This window comes from Candoia aspera, chromosome 2 (genome assembly GCF_035149785.1).
Source record: "Candoia aspera isolate rCanAsp1 chromosome 2, rCanAsp1.hap2, whole genome shotgun sequence".
Taxonomy (NCBI): domain Eukaryota; kingdom Metazoa; phylum Chordata; class Lepidosauria; order Squamata; family Boidae; genus Candoia; species Candoia aspera.
The window spans coordinates 202,154,561-202,170,853 of NC_086154.1; the positions used below are offsets into that span (position 1 = coordinate 202,154,561).

Genomic DNA, 16,293 nt, shown 5'->3' on the forward strand with positions numbered 1-16,293 from the left:
CAATTAAAACAAGATTATATGGAGTGCAATGCTTTTAATGGTTAGAAACCACCTAATTTAGGCTGTGCCTATCAATATGTGGCAACATCTAGCTGACTTTTGAGTAGGTAGGACTTGGATGGGAGACCACCAGGAAATCCAAAGCCTGTAAGCTAGACTAGGAAGTTGAAAAACATCCCACAAGGAAGCAAGAAGCCATTTTGATATTGCTGGCAAGGAAACCACATGGACAGGGTAATCAGAAGTCAAGCTTGACCTGTAATGATTGCCTAAGGAAGGCTTGTCTTTTTAATCTAGGTTGTAATGATCCATTTTGCAGCTAGGAAAGCAAAGCAGAATTCTCATTTATGGTTTGTTTAGGAACTGCTACAAATATATATTCCATATTCACCAAAAGGTAATTTATTACAATATTTCTTAATTACATTACTGTACACATTACAGATGGTCAATAAAGACACTTTCATAAATTATTACGAATAAAAATTTACTTCAGAATTGTGCGTCAGGTATTTAAGCATAACAGTGCTTTGTATTTTCATAGTTGGGAGTTTCATTCACATAGCTTATGAATCAAGAAAGAACAAAATGTTTCTAACAAAAAAAAATCCACAATAAGACTCCTACATGGTGCTAGTTACATTCAAGACCTCTCCATGTCCATTAAGCATCACATAGCACAGCTGTTCTCAGTATGGAATACTGTAAACCCATATTTTGCAAAGTGAAAAGACTTAATATCATGCATATTAATGATTATGTTCTTAGACATTTCATCAGTAACCAAACCCCAAGGAACTTATATGTTCATGGTAGCTGGAAATTCAGCATGCCAATCTCCATCCAGACTGGGCTGATTTTTCTTCTTGCACTTCAACCTGCTCTGAGGAGTAGCATCCCCAAATCTTCCATGCAAGGGATTCTACAGCTTACCAAGGCAGTTTGTTCCACAGATTGAATTGTTTTCAATTGGAGTTTTCTCCCCAGTGTTTCACTTAAATGCAGATACCTGAATCAGCAGAACTGTGGCAACTGATAAGGTTAGTGGAAACCTTGCACTGTAACATATGACGTCTATCACTCATATAACATATTCCTCCTCCTCCCTTCGTAAGGCTAGTGTGAATGTCTGACTGTATAAGATAATTGCTATCTTACCATGAAACAGAGTTTTGGAAACATTTACTTGACTTGAGAAAAATGCTTTTGTTTTAATGTAAATAGGTAAAAACACTAAAGTTTGTAGAAGTATGACATACAATCATGCAGATGAGTCTTAATTTCATCCAAAATTATCACATTAATACACAATGCAATTGTAAAATTACTCCCTAAATTGGTAGCAGAATTCATGCTTTTTCACAAGCAAAATACCCAGTTCTTACCCAACTTTAATATTAATGAAGTTAAAGTTGAATCATAAAATGTCACTAGTTAACAAAATGTGGTGCTCAGTAATTTGATTTTGCTGCGTAACAAAATTATTTAATCCACTAGAGAAAATGTATTCAGAATTCACTTTCAGTTCTTTTCATTATAAAACACAGGGTTTTTTTTTCCAACAGAATTCTCCATTACTATTTGTTACATTCACAATACAAGATTCCTGAAAACACTGTAGGCTTTTCTGGGTACGACAAAACATTTATCTGCTTAAAGGGATTAATCACTTCAAACTATATAATCTCATGAGTCTATCAGAATTCAAATTCATTTTTTAAGATTTATAAAATATTTAAACAGGGAACACTGAACATTTTTGGTATGTGATTGACTTTTGCTTTAAACCGTAATGAACAATATTTAGATCCTATAATACACAGAGTTATAATTCTTTCTAATTCAAAATATAACAAGTGGAAATCTGACTCTATGGAACTTTTTTCAGAAACTTTTTTCATTTTGTGAAGAATTAACAAGACTGCTAAGAGGAGACTCCTAAGTTAAGTAGAATTTTCTGTAAACCAAATTATGTGTTCTTGTGCAACACTGTTAAATTTTTGCAAAGAAACCACTTTCCATTCTATCACATTTTAAACATGAGTAAGCTGGGGCGGGGAACTGAACACACAGATTACGTTTTCAAAATGCAGAAGTTTTATTTTGTGTAAAGCCCACTATATCTTACAAAGCCTATAGACCTGAAAACCACATGAAAACTGATTGCTTTTAGAAAGCAGTTCTGCAATGCTAAAAGTCATGGAATTAGTCCTGGTAATTTAAATATTAAAGCTTTCTCCACAACCGCATGTTCCTTTGATGTTTGGGTTATTGAAAACAAATTCACTGGACAGTTTGTCTTCTATGTAGTCCATTTCAGTTCCTAAAAGTGTAAGTTGGGCTTTTTTTTCAATAAACACTCTGACACCTTTTTAAAGAGAAAAAAAAATCTTATGAGATTTCAAAGATTTTGCATACACGGGACTTTTTTTTACTATACATAATATTAGTAGGCACAATACAGCAATGTAGTTCATATATTTCAGTAGATGCCAACAAATATTTCAAGACGCTCTATTATAAGTTATGGACATTCTTTAAGTGCTACTTGTTTTGCATGTAATCAGTGATATACATACTCTGCAAGCCACATTGATAATTTGTTTTTGATATTTTTCAAAAATGTGCTTGAGCCTAAACATTCAAAAGCAGGTAGACTTAATCATACAAAACACATTAAATTATTGGACCTTTAGTGAGTTATCAATTTCATGGTAAAAATACTATGTTCATTTGAAGGAGAGAATCAACCTCTGTCAATATTCTGCAGAAAGGTGGGATATAAAGAAAAAATATTATTATTGATAGGGCTATTCAGCATGTTGGATTTAAAGGCGAAGGCAATGTGCTTTGGTGAGAGCATGAGGTCACACATGTAGCATCTATCAGCAGCAACACCTGAAACTAAATGCATCTTTCCCTGGACAGCTGCAGAAGGTACACCCAGGAGCAAAGGCATGGCTGATTAAGGAGCTGCAGAGGTGCTATGCCCATGGCTCCGTGCACTCTGAAGCACCTTTTTGCCTTTGTATCTGAAGCGCTGCACAAAGTCTATTCTGTCAATTCTATTTTACACACTGCAAGTGGATTCAATTGGAAGTTAGGATTTGCAATGACTTTTGCAGTCTTAACTATCCCAAATATACTTACCATCCTGCACTACCTCTTCGTCAGAATCTCCTTTTGATTTTGTATATTCTAGTGTGTAGGAAAGGCCATTACAACCTCTTGTGCGGACACCTACTTTAACTCCTACCTGAAATGTAAATATTAACATATTAGAAACATTTTTGTATGAAGCCAAAAATTCTCAGGTGCCAGAAGTACAGTTCAAATGCTTTTATCCTAATTTGGATAGTACAATGTTTTAGTGCAAATCAGTCATACACACAGATTCCTGAGTCCTTTCAATCCAAGTGTCATTTACTTTTAAGTAGTGTACAAAATTGTACTATAAGTCTCATGGAATTCAATTGCCCAAGAAGGGCATGACTAGAGTTAGTTTGTTTAAACAAGACCAATTCTGGCTACCTTTTAGGGTATTGGGGCCGCTGATTTAATGAAACAGGGCTATTCTGATTTTGTGCACAGAATGAAATTGGGCTTTTTTGATCCAGGTGAAAGTGGGCTGGGGAGGGAGAGAGCAGGGATCAAGCCAGGGAAGATGAGGAAGAGGCAGACTTGGTGGGATAAGCTATATGGGAGAGGTGAGCAACGGGGGGAAGAAAGGAAAGATGCTGGGAAGGGACATGCCTTGCTGTAACACTAGCAGCAGTGACTGAGGGTTGAGAGAGAAGGTGCTGGTAAGATGGGCTGGTAGACCATGCCCGGCTGGGAAGTGCTGAGGAGAGGTGGGTCTCTTACCATAGTTGCTTGCCCAGGTGTTTTATTTGAAATCCAGAATAATCAGAGCATTCTGGGGTTCGGTTTTGCAGAACCTTTGCTAATTCAAAGTGACCTGGCACAACTTCTAGATTGCAGTGGTTTGTTCTGGATTGAAACAAAACATTTTCCTGTTTCATGCACATCCCTATCAAATGTACTTTACTGGCTACTGGCTAGTGCAATATCTATTAGCAGATTGTGATATACTCTTGAACATCAAGTAATGCCTGGAATATTAATCTATATCTACTTACGTGGTCAGGTTTGTCTTTTAGTAGTTGTTTTATCTTATTCACTGCAGATGGGGTCTGAAAGATATTAATAGATTTGCATTACATAACTCATCAATTGCATCTCTTCATACTAAATCAAATCAGTTACTTGCAGAAACTAGATTCAATTCATATTCCATACTACAATGACTTATATTAACAGTGCATGGGCAAATAACCTACAGATTCCATTTATAAATTTATTTTCTTAATAAATGGAGGAGTCAAGAGACTGGCAATTAAAACCAGTACACCGACTGGTTTTCTTTTCACCAAGCTCAGTTCAGGTTTACAGCACTGTCAAGATGTGATATCATACTTTTTACTGCTATAGCAAACTTACTTCAAAATACAGATGGTCCTTGGTTAACGACCACTCGTTCAGCAACCATTTGAACTTATACAAATTACAAAAAAACTAAAAATAGAAAAAATAGAAAGTGCAGGAAAAAAATGATATAGAAGAAAAAAAGAAAAAAAGGTATAACAAAGAAAAAAAAAGTAACTTCCCCCCTTGTCACAACAAGTATAAAACGTTTTAACAACTCATCACTTTCTTTTAAAAACAACAAACAATATCTTCATCCATATCTCATCATCTTATTAATAAACAAATCTTAAAATCTTGTCATTCAATTCTAAGCAGCAAAATTCCATTAAGGGTTACCAGAAATAACATATCTATTTTAAACTTAATCCAAAACCCTGTTTATAATCCTCTCTTTTACTTTTATGTCTCATCTTTTCTCTATAAGGAAATCCCCCAAACCTCATCATTCAATCATAGTCAGTAAAAATCCATTAAGGGTTACTAGAAATAACCACATAACTATTTTAACCTCAGATAAACTTAAAATACAAAATGAGCTCTTCTTCCCATATTTCATCTCTTATCTAAAAACAGAACCTTAAAACCTCATCCTTCAGTCCTACTAAGCAAAAGTCCATTAATTATTATCAGAGATAACAACATAACTATTTTAACCTTGATCAAATAAACCAACTTTATATTCCTTCCCTTTACTCCCAACAGTCTTGGTCTTTAACCCCTTCAACAACAACAAAAAATCCTAGAACTTGATTTCTTTTCGTTTTCTGTCTCTTCTCATAGAATCCTTGAAAACTTTAACAAATCTCTTTCTTAAAATTTGGTTTCTCTTCATTTTTGCTTCACATCTTGTCCCAGAATCCTTCAAAACTTTAACAGGTCTCTTTTGTACATCCACTAGAGGGAAATTATATCACTCTTCTGGTTTACTATTTGTATGTTCCCTTTAATTATTAAAGCCTCAGCTGGTTTTGTTTGTATATCCAGTATTTTATCTCCTTCCATATCATCCTTGTGGCTTGTCATTTCCAAATCCACATTTAAATCAATTTCAGTCTTATCCAGTAGAACTTGTTCCTCTTCCACAACATCATTTACAAACCGTTTATCTATGATAGCAGATATTTTTAAAATTAACTTCCGAGTCCATTGTTAACAAACATCCCTCGATACATCCGGTGTTAAAGTATTTTGCTCCATTCTGTATTAGCAGGTAATTTAGATGTTCTTCTCCTTTAATTGCAATCTTTATTTCCTTCTGGTTCCTCTAGTGTCCAAACTTCGAAGTCCCATCCTATCATGTTTCTATTTTTAGAGTTCAAAAACAGCAATTTCCCAAGGGAAGAATTCATATAATTAATTTAAAAAATTTAATTCATATCCATCTGGACTCTTAGTCTGTTTATAACTTTCCAAAATCAACACTCTAATCACCCTTTTGCTGTTTAATCCAAAAAGAAATTTTTCTAAGTCCTTCAATTCGTACTTAAAATTTCTTTCACTAAAGGTTGAAGGAAAATCACCCAGTGAATACTGTAAAACTTGCCCATCTGAAGGTTCTCAATATTTGAAAGACAATAAAAAAGTAAGGCCAAAGGTGATTAAGAAATGAGGATCGGCAAACTTTTTGTCCAGAGGCTACACTACGACTATGAGCCTGGTAGAAATCCCTTGACTCCCAGCCGCTCGACTCACAAGTGACCGCAAAAACCTTGGTTTCTGCCATCTACTCATAAGCAGCTGTCTGGAGTGCATGTGGGCAATCTCACAATCTCTTTTTTCTCGGGAGAGATTTTGGCATCTCGAATCCAGCATCCACCTACTGATTCAGCCATAATGTCTTCCCCCATTGCTTCAGGGGCATCAGTGTGCCATGTCCTCACCGGAAGTCACCCACTGGTCCTTGTACTTACAATGATCACACCATCCCACCATCACATGATCACCATCTGCAACCTTCTTTGCCAGCTTCCTACAAGCAAAGTCAACGGGGAAGCCAGCAGGAGGTTGCAAATGGTGACAACGTGACGTCCTCACTTAACAATCCATGGTGATTTGCTTAATGACAGCAATTGGAAGTGCTGGAATTTCTGTTGCTAAGTGGCATGGCCACGTGATGTCACAGTTTTCAACCATGTCCCAATTTGGTCCCAATTACCATTGTTAAATGAGGACTACCTGTAAGCAGATCCAGTCTGTAGAATAAAGAATTCCAGAATTAATTATACTTTGGGCTCAAATTAAAATTATTTCTTCACAAACTGAAGTTCCTGGCAGGCAATAAATTCCTTATTTGTTTGAGGTTCAACATAATTACCAGTGGGGCTACCATATTTGGGCTGCTGTATTTGACTACCAGAGAGAGGATTTGTGGATGCTCACTCTTTGCTGTCATCTAGTGATCATGAAGACTTTGCACACTCATTCTGGTAGATCCATTGCCAGATCTTATAATCTCAAAATGCGTATGGAATATTGGATTATATGTATTATTTTGACCCTTTTATTCATAGAAAACTATAAGTAGTAAGAGAATATCAGCACATGAATATTTAGGGGAGAAGAGAATTAAGAGTATTTCTTTTAATGTTAATTGTTTTGATGAACTAAAAAAATGTTTTTAAGCAGCTGTCTTTTCAACTTCATGCAACACGCTAATCTAAAATAATCATTTAGCACAATATGTGGATTCAGCTCCTGTTTTTTCCCCAGGTAAGTGTTTATAAGATCACTCCCTCAGAAAAAGAAAATTAAAAACAGCAACCATTCTTTATTATTTAAACCATTCTTAATGGAAGAGGGAAAAGCTTTTCGTCATGTATGGCATGGGTTTTTTTTAGAGCTACACATATAATTCCAACCTATGTGAGGAATCCTATCATTAGGCTTCCCAACATTCCAGTGGCACCTCTTTTGAATTATACTTGACCTCCCACGGAGTTCTCAGTTCATAAATCTCTGGTCATTTTATATGTATAATCTGTGGATCTTTTCTTCAATCCATATTTGCTGTACACCAAGATATGTACTTTGGTAGAGACTATGTCTTACTGAGAAGCATGGCACAATTGTAATTTCCCATTACATGTATAATGGCACATATAGTTTATTCTCACCAGTGTAATGTGGAGGTGGGGAGAAAGGTTTATGGAAAGAATCCCATTTTGTAATCATACATTGATTTGACAAATGGAAAAACCTCTTACAAGGTTTATAACTCAGAAAAGCTGTATATCTGTTTAACAGCTATTTGGGTATGCTGTTGTTTATTCGTTTAGTCGCTTCCGACTCTTTGTGACTTCATGGACCAGCCCACGCCAGAGCTTCCTGTCGGTCGTCAACACCCCCAGCTCCCCCAGGGACGAGTCCGTCACCTCTAGAATATCATCCATCCACCTTGCCCTTGGTCGGCCCCTCTTCCTTTTGCCCTCCACTCTCCCTAGCATCAGCATCTTCTCCAGGGTGTCCTGTCTTCTCATTATGTGGCCAAAGTATTTCAGTTTGGCCTTTAATATCGTTCCCTCAAGTGAGCAGTCTGGCTTCATTTCCTGGAGGATGGACTGGTTTGATCTTCTTGCAGTCCAAGGCACTCTCAGAATTTTCCTCCAACACCACAGTTCAAAAGCATCGATCTTCCTTCTCTCAGCCTTCCTTATGGTCCAGCTCTCGCAGCCATATGTTACTACGGGGAACACCATTGCTTTAACTATGTGGGCCTTTGTTGTCAGTGTGATGTCTCTGCTCTTAACTATTTTATCGAGATTTGTCATTGCTCTTCTCCCAAGGATTAAACGTCTTCTGATTTCCTGACTGCAGTCAGCATCTGCAGTAACCTTTGCACCTAGGAATACAAAGTCTTTCACTGCTTCTACATTTTCTCCCTCTATTTGCCAGTTATCAATCAAGCTGGTTGCCATAATCTTGGTTTTTTTGAGGTTTAGCTGCAAGCCAGCTTTTGCACTTTCTTCTTTCACCTTGATCATAAGGCTCCTCAGTTCCTCTTCGCTTTCAGCCATCAAAGTGGTATCATCTGCATATCTGAGATTGTTAATGTTTCTTCCAGAGATGGGTATGCTAGTTTTATGTTTTTTATGCATTATACAGTATATCTTTCCTTTAAAATTTAAAAAATAAAAGAAGTATGTGCCATTGAATGGTCAAACATTAAGATTTACAGTATTCTAAGAAATTATTGCCTAAGTAAGGCTTTTCTTATGTATGACTATCATATTTAAATAACATTTAGTGGTTTCCAGCTGACCTTGACTGATCTCAGAAGCTAAGTAGGCTTGGCCTGGTTAGTATCTGGGAGGGAGACCTCCAGGAATTTAGAGGGCTTGGGTCAGAGTGGGAAGTTGAAAAAATATTCCCGAAGGCGGCAATGGCAAACCACTTTGGTAACACTGCCAAGAAAACTATTTGGACATGACTCCAAAGTTCCTAGGTTTAATTCTGTTTATGCAAATATAAATCATACAATCTCAGATCTCAATACATTCAGAGTAGACATTTTTCAATTGAGATTTCCCTCCCATAAAACTGAACATCACAGAGCAGGTTTTATGCACAGAAGACTAAAAATCCTGAATGTGCTTGGCACCCAATACCTACATATAGACATGACACTCATACTTATGTAGACAGCTTGTTCTCATATACCACCAAATGCAGTGTTTCTCAATCTTAGCAAATTTAAGATGTGTGGACTTCAACTCCAGAATTCCCCAGCCAGCAATTCTGGGAACTGAAGTCCACACATCTTAAAAGTTGCCAAGGTTGAGAAACACTGACCTAATGCATGGAGGTGTAGTTAAAGTCTGTCACTACACACAATAAAGTAGTATGGCAATAAAATACAATATTCCCTTAATTTATAACGAAGACCGGAACAGAATTACACAGAGGCAGTTGCTTTACCCTGATACAAATTCCTTTCTCCATATTTCTCCATAGGTAAAAAAAAAGGCAACCAGAAAACAACACGGTGTAAAAGAGATTTTTGAGTTCTATAATCTTTTATATTGGGCCATTTCTATTCAGATATAATAAATTGTACAAGCAAACTCCTTGGTACGTTAAGCAACGTTTGAAAGTAAGAGAACAGCATAAAAAACTAAACTTTATCACTACAAAGGCTTTTAGTGCTACACCTCTCTCTCCTCCATACAAGCCCCCCCCCCAACAAAATCGTGAAAAGCTCGTCTTCCACCAGCTGCACGACGGTAACGATTCACTATTGTCCTAGCAATACTGCCCGGCTTAAAGAGGCTGCGACGGGAAATACTTTATCTAGCGAATGTCTGCCTGTTGTGAAAAGCAGATGAGGAATATAAAGGGAGCAAATAAAGGCAGAACAAAAAGGGGGATTCCGGAAAAGTGACCGCAGAAAGCTCCGCCAGACCATCACTAAGGACGCCCCTCGCCGCTCCTTTCGTGCCGCCAACAGCACGCCTGCGCAACACGCTTGTTTACCAATGGCAGAGCCCCGCAAGCCGCAGCCCCGCTCTGCAGCGCGCGACAGAGGCGGCATGGTGCAGCTTCGCCTCGCCCGAATACTGACCAGCGTGAGGGCTGCTCTGGTGGCCTGAATCTTCCTCTTGCTCACAGCCCGGACGGTGGCTCGGACCATGGAGGAGGCCATCTCCCCCTCAGCCGCGTCCTCTAATGTTGTCCATAGACCCAGCGGACGAGGGAACGCAGAGCCAGGCGCGTTGGTGGCGTCAGCAGAGGGGGGCGGTTACTAGAGCCTCCACCTCTATTGGGTGTATCGCGCGCCATTCAGTATTGTGACTGGGCGGGACAGTTCTAGACTAGGTTCGGTCTCCTCCCCCCACATTCTGCCCGGCCAGCCAATCGGAGAAGTAGAACCAACGGTGCGCGAACTATTCTCTTGTCAGTGTTGGATTTGGAAGAACGCTCGCAAACTGAAGGGACTTCCGGAGGAATCTTAAGATTTTAGAACGAATCTTTGTGTTAAACTTAACTCCATCAGGGTGTAGTTCAGGATATGATAACTAAAAAAGGACTAAAGTAAAATAACCTTTTTTTTTGCACATTTTAATTAAGTTCTCATATTTCTTTCGAACTGAACTTCGTCTGATATAAGGATGTTACGAGTCCCACGCGCTAATTGCAAAGACAGCCGGGCTCCTAGTCATAATCTGGGAATTCTGGGAACCGTACAGTATTCCCGAAAATTCTGCGCAGCAGTTTAAGGCGTCATAACAGTGTATATGCACAGTAAAACAGTTTGGAATCAAATTGTATTAACCTTGTAGTGGCCTCACCTTCCAACTCTAAATTAAAAACTAGAATTTTTTATCCCTATACATACATATATTGCAATAAATGTCACTGAAGGTGAGCTTTAAGAAACTTTCTTCTCTGAGTAACAGAACATGGGAGAATTTACACGTATTAGAAATCTTGAGGCAGACTGCTCTTTTCCTCTAGCCATGTTTTTCCTCTGTTGACCCCTCTTTTTCTTGGCACTCAAAACAATCCCATCTGGTGAAAAAGGATCCAATCACTTGCTGTCTCCAGCACTCTCATCCTGGAGATCTACATGCCAAGTATATAATTAAAGGAAAATACACCTCTTAAAGGAATATAGTATAATTAAGGGAAACTATACCTTTGTAATTACACCTTGGCTTGAAGCAACCATTTTATATTCACCACACCTTCCATTAACATATAACATTAAGATTTAACAAACAATTCTTCAAAATTTCCCATTCTTGTTCTATTTATCTTTCTGTTTCTTAGAGTCCCAAGAAGAATAATCATCAGTTACAAAATCCCATAGCTTTCTAAGGGGAAACTTCCTGAGTATACCTTACAGGCCATGAAGGAAAGGGATCTGTATTCCTTAGGGACAGCAATTGAGTCATTGTATACAAATGTACCATCAAAGTCCTGCTATAGTTCTGAGACAGATTGGAAGGCCAACTGTTTGTGCTGGGGAGATCTCTTCTAACTCTCCACGAGAGGGGATGATCCAAGATTTCAGGAAACTTGCAACAGATGGGATTGGATGGCTGACTCCCTCTACCTGGAATCTTCAACATTACCAACTGGTTTGTAACCACAGTTAAATGGTAGGAAAGTGTCCCTTTTGCAACTTGGAAGGAGGTTGGAAGGCAGACCCCAGGTTTCCTTTAAAAGCTCACACCTGCACTGTTATAATGGAAATCATTTTGTTTAGTTCAAGGTGGTTTCCAGCATACAAGATAACACACGTCTATATTTTCAGGCATACAGTATTGGTTTATCTCGAACACTGGCTCCTTGTCTCTGGTCTTCCTCCAAGAACTAGTCTGAGTTTCCTCATGTTTCACAGCCTCTCTGGACATTGTCCTTAACCAACTGGAGTATTGTCTTATTTGGAGGAGACAACATGTATTTCCATTCAAATCTTGTTAGAGCCTCGACTTCATAAACAGATGTCTCTTCCTCTTCTGTCTAGTCAATTGTAAACTGATCCAAACCTGAGAAGTTCATTTGCTGGTGTTCCTTAAACTGCTAGATACCATTTGGTGATGGGATACCTGACTGTGCAATGCTAGTGTTTCTAAAGAGGTTCTTCAATGTGTAGAATTCTTTGTAGCGTCCTGTTGGACCTGGGGTAACTTACTTTTAAGATGATGGGGAAAACACCACATACTTTCCAGTCTCTTGCCTTTGATTATGCAATCATTGTAATCAGGTCCCTAATGATATTTTGTTGCTATAGTTTTTCAATAAAATGCTGTAGATATCCTGGGATGACTTTACCTCCCCTGGTAAGTGAAATCCAATTTTGCCTTTGGCTTATCCAATGATATTTTCTTTTAGTAAAAGTCCTTGAGGAAAAAGCATTTACTGAAGACATTATTTCACTGAAGTGATCATTTGAAAATGAATAGAAATAACTTATGTTTATGTTCTGTCTGCTTTCGTATGCATTTTAGTCTTCAACATACACCTGACAATATGTTTTATTTCAAATTTTGGTATAGCAAATTAGTTTGTCTATGTAAAGTGTAATTACATGGATTTTTTTTTAAAGGACAGAAGCTACTTTTCTTTCAAGAGTTCTTATTAGAACAGAGATTTTCAACAAAGCCGGTCACCTGTCTATGGCAACTTTAATATGTTGATTATTTTATGTGGTATATTTTAAAATATGTCTTCCAATGTTTTCTTAAATTTCACTTGTTAGCTGTCTTAAGTGATCTTTTGAATGAAAAAGAGATGAAGATTCTTCATGCACATATAAGGTAAAATTCTGTACTTAAAATGACATAATCATGCAACACAAAAAAGAATGTAGAAATTTAAAGTATTCTTTTGACTGTTTTATTTCCAAGGTCATAAATAACAGTGTCTTAAGTTTTTGCTGTATATTTTCTCCTGGAAAGGCTGTACTGTATCATCTGCAGAAAATTCTGACATTAAACCTTGATGATATAAAAGTAAATCCTTGCCTAGCACACTCATCTTTAGTTTTCAATAAAGCAGAAATGCATTCCTTTGTTTTAACTGCCTTTGCTTCCTCAGAGGAATATTTTTTGAATTGTGGACAATGGGAAATAATCATAGCAGCAGCAAACATAACTAACTGGCTTTTCACTCTCTCTGTACAGAAGGGACAGCAGCATAGCAATCATAATAAAATAGAAGGGAGAAATTCACTCATTGGCACTGCTTCCCACAAAGATTTTTACATAAAAGTTTACTTAATGTCCATGTTTTAGTTGTCCACAGTTTAAAATATTTGCAAATATGGCAGTAGCAGTCCAGAAATATTCCAAACACTTTTACACAAGGAATCAATGTTCATCATTAATAAATACCCTTTTTACCCTTCAAAAATAATATTTTGAAGGAGACATTATATTTGGCTTGCACATCATTTAAGTGCACTCAAACATTCACATTGAATGTAGAAAGTCTTAGAAGTGATTTGGGTGAAGGAGTTCCCTGATCTACATGTTTTACCTAGTAAATACAAACATGGTTTTCTATTAAAATGCTCAAACCTATTCAGAGCAAGGATTCATGGTATGAACAAACATTAAAATTCATCGCCTTTGTAACTTTAGCAATTTAATTAAAATAAAAGGTGTTTTCTCTAAATTTATGTTGAAGACAGTTTTTGCTGCTGTTTTGTGAACCCAAAGCCTATAAAAGAAAATAAACTTTTCTGAAGGAAACAGATGGTTTGTATTGCAACTGAAAAGATTGCTTCAGTTTCTTAAGAGTCTTGTTGGGGTCTCTTCTGTGAAGCTTTTCCCTGAGTCATATATTTACTGGAAAGGCTGCCTATATATGGAGAGAAAAAGACCAAAATGAAGATATAAACAAGTTATCAACATCATTTTAATATTATTCTTTTTTCCCAATGGTAAATCAGTCCCTCGTAACTGAGGAGAAATGGAACACTGGTAAAACTTAAGTAAATATCCTTTTTTGAATCACCAAGCTCATTCTATGCTATTCATAATAGCTCTTTTGTCATCTCACTTTTCTTGCAGAAGTAAGGAAGTGTTCCACTTTAAGATACAATCTTTTTTCTGTGCAAGATCTTTGGTACAATCTCAATATACATTTACTTACTGAGGGATAACTGTTGTAGTGAATTCATTTTGTTAAAAATACCCAACTAAAAAGTGCCCTTTTAAAATTGTGTTTAAACCAATCAACAACTCATCCACCCACTCAATCTGGATTATATGCAATGGTGACTTTGCTTTAGTGAAAGGCATTCAGTTGTGCAAGGCAGGGCATCCAATTTTCCCTCTACACATTTCAGTACAATACTGAATCCTTATCTATTGCTACACTTCTTTTTCTTGGCATGGGACATTCAACCCAGAGACGCAGCTCTTTTATGGGGCAGGACATTTTGTACTTGGGAGACTTATGTCCCTTATTGTAGGATGTGGAAAGGGTTTTCACTAAATGTATTTATTAAATTTATTAACTAGATTTATAAGGCTGTCCAATTCAAACAGTATGACTCTGGACAGTGTACAACAACAAAATGCAATAAAGCAACACAAAACAAAATGCTCACATAACATTAAAACATATACAATATATAAATATAAAATATAAAAATGGCAACCAAGTATCATACAGAACAACCAAAAGGGGACTCCACTCAACTGGCCTCTTAATGCTCTGGGAAAAAGCCATGTCTTAAACAGCTTTCCTGAAGGCAAACAAAGTTGGGGCCTGTCAGATATTGGGTGTGGGCAGCGGGATCATTCCAGAGAACAGGGGCAACCATAGAAAAGGCATGCTTCCTAGGTCCCATAAGATAACAAGATTTAAAAGAAGGAACCTGGAGCATGCCCTCCTTGTATGTGTGGCAGGCAGATGTTCTTGGGAGAAGGCAGTCACTCAGATAACTACAGTATGCCATGTAGGTCTTTAAAGGTGATAACCAGCACCTTGAATCGTATCTGGAAGCCTCCTGAAGCCTACATCAGCTTGCAGAGTAGCAGTATCACATGAGCATTACAAGATGCAACCATAATTACCCACACTGCTGCATCCTCGACCAACTGATGATCCAGACGTTCTTCAAGGGCAGCCCCACGTACCGTGCATTGCAGTAGTCCAATTGAGAGGTGACTAAGGCATGAGTGACCATGAGCAGGGCCTCCCAGTTGGGGAATGGGCACAACTGGTATACAAGATGCAGTTGTGCAAAGGCCCCCCCTTGCCACAGCTACCACCTGCTCTTTGAGCAGCGGCTATGAGTCCAGGAGAATAACCAGATTGCACACCAAGTCTGAACAAAGTAGTGCCACCCATGTAGAACCAAAGGTGGAAATCCTCCAATTCCTGGCTCTGGGGGATCTAAAATCCATAACCACTCAGTCCTGGTAGAGTTGAGCTGCAACCTGTTCTTCGCCATCCAGACCCTCACAGCCTCCAGACACTGGGGGAAAAAACCTCAACAGCTTTCCTTGGACAGCCATGGACAAAGATGCATAATCAGGTAGTATCCACATATTGATAAATGTGGTGTAGGCAATGTGTGGTCCTTGAGATACTGGGCTGCAATTCTCATCATCCCTTACCCATAGTTATGGTGGCTGGAACTGATGGGAGTTTGAGTCCCATGTATACATTCATATATAGCCCACCTCTGCACTAAGGTAAGCAACAATTTATTGCTTTTAATGCAGATCAGCTGATGACAAGTGTATCTTGAAAAGTACTGCCTCTTTTCATCAATATAAAGGGATGCCAATGACAACATATGCATATTGACTGCACAATATACACTTCTGCTCAGACTATTGGTTTAGATCCTAAAAGCCATTCATGGAAGGTAGAAGGCAGAAATGGATACGCTTGTTCCTTCCTCATTCCTGTAGCCCCCACATTGCTCCCCAAAGCTTCTGAAAGCTGGAACAGCCTCCCCACCAAAAGAACTATGCTGTGGGATGCTGTTGAAAACCACCACCACAAATTCTTAGCCATTTACCAAGGGCAAGGAGCTTACATAAATCATTGTGAGAGAAAGTCTGGGTTACTTTTTCATCTATTGTAATAACTACATCTATATAATTTCTTAGGCAGTAAGATTTGCATTAAAAGAAGCTTAGTTCACAAACCTGACTGGGGACTCAAAAGTAATTTCCCTTTCTGTTTCTTTTTTTCTTCCTGTGGAAGTAGTCCCTTAAACATAGGTAAGAAAAAGCATAAATGAACAGTTGAAGGTAGCTAATGTATGTGATAGCAGCAGTATAACACTGAAATGTCTTAACAAGTATTCTATTTGAAATTACCTACCATGAATTTTATCAT

General features: G+C 37.9%; 2 protein-coding genes across 2 annotated transcripts in view; both read right to left on the minus strand.

The window, feature by feature from the left end:
• Positions 1–379: 379 nt before the first annotated feature.
• ISCA1 (iron-sulfur cluster assembly 1) lies at positions 380–10,202 on the minus strand. Its single transcript, XM_063295205.1, has 4 exons — positions 10,046–10,202; positions 4,140–4,193; positions 3,151–3,256; positions 380–2,368 (listed from the first exon to the last, which is right to left on the minus strand). The coding sequence occupies exons 1-4, from the start codon at positions 10,124–10,126 to the stop codon at positions 2,220–2,222; spliced, it is 390 nt and encodes a 129-aa protein (XP_063151275.1). The 5' UTR covers positions 10,127–10,202; the 3' UTR covers positions 380–2,219.
• A 2,609-nt stretch (positions 10,203–12,811) lies between these two features.
• TUT7 (terminal uridylyl transferase 7) overlaps positions 12,812–16,293 on the minus strand; it is a 42,334-nt gene continuing 38,852 nt past the window's right edge. Inside the window, exons 28-29 of the mRNA XM_063295204.1 lie at positions 16,101–16,164; positions 12,812–13,791 (exon numbers count right to left, since the gene is read on the minus strand). Of these exons, the coding sequence (XP_063151274.1) occupies positions 13,724–13,791; positions 16,101–16,164 (132 nt within the window). The 3' untranslated portion in view covers positions 12,812–13,723. The remainder of the gene's footprint in view (positions 13,792–16,100; positions 16,165–16,293) is intronic.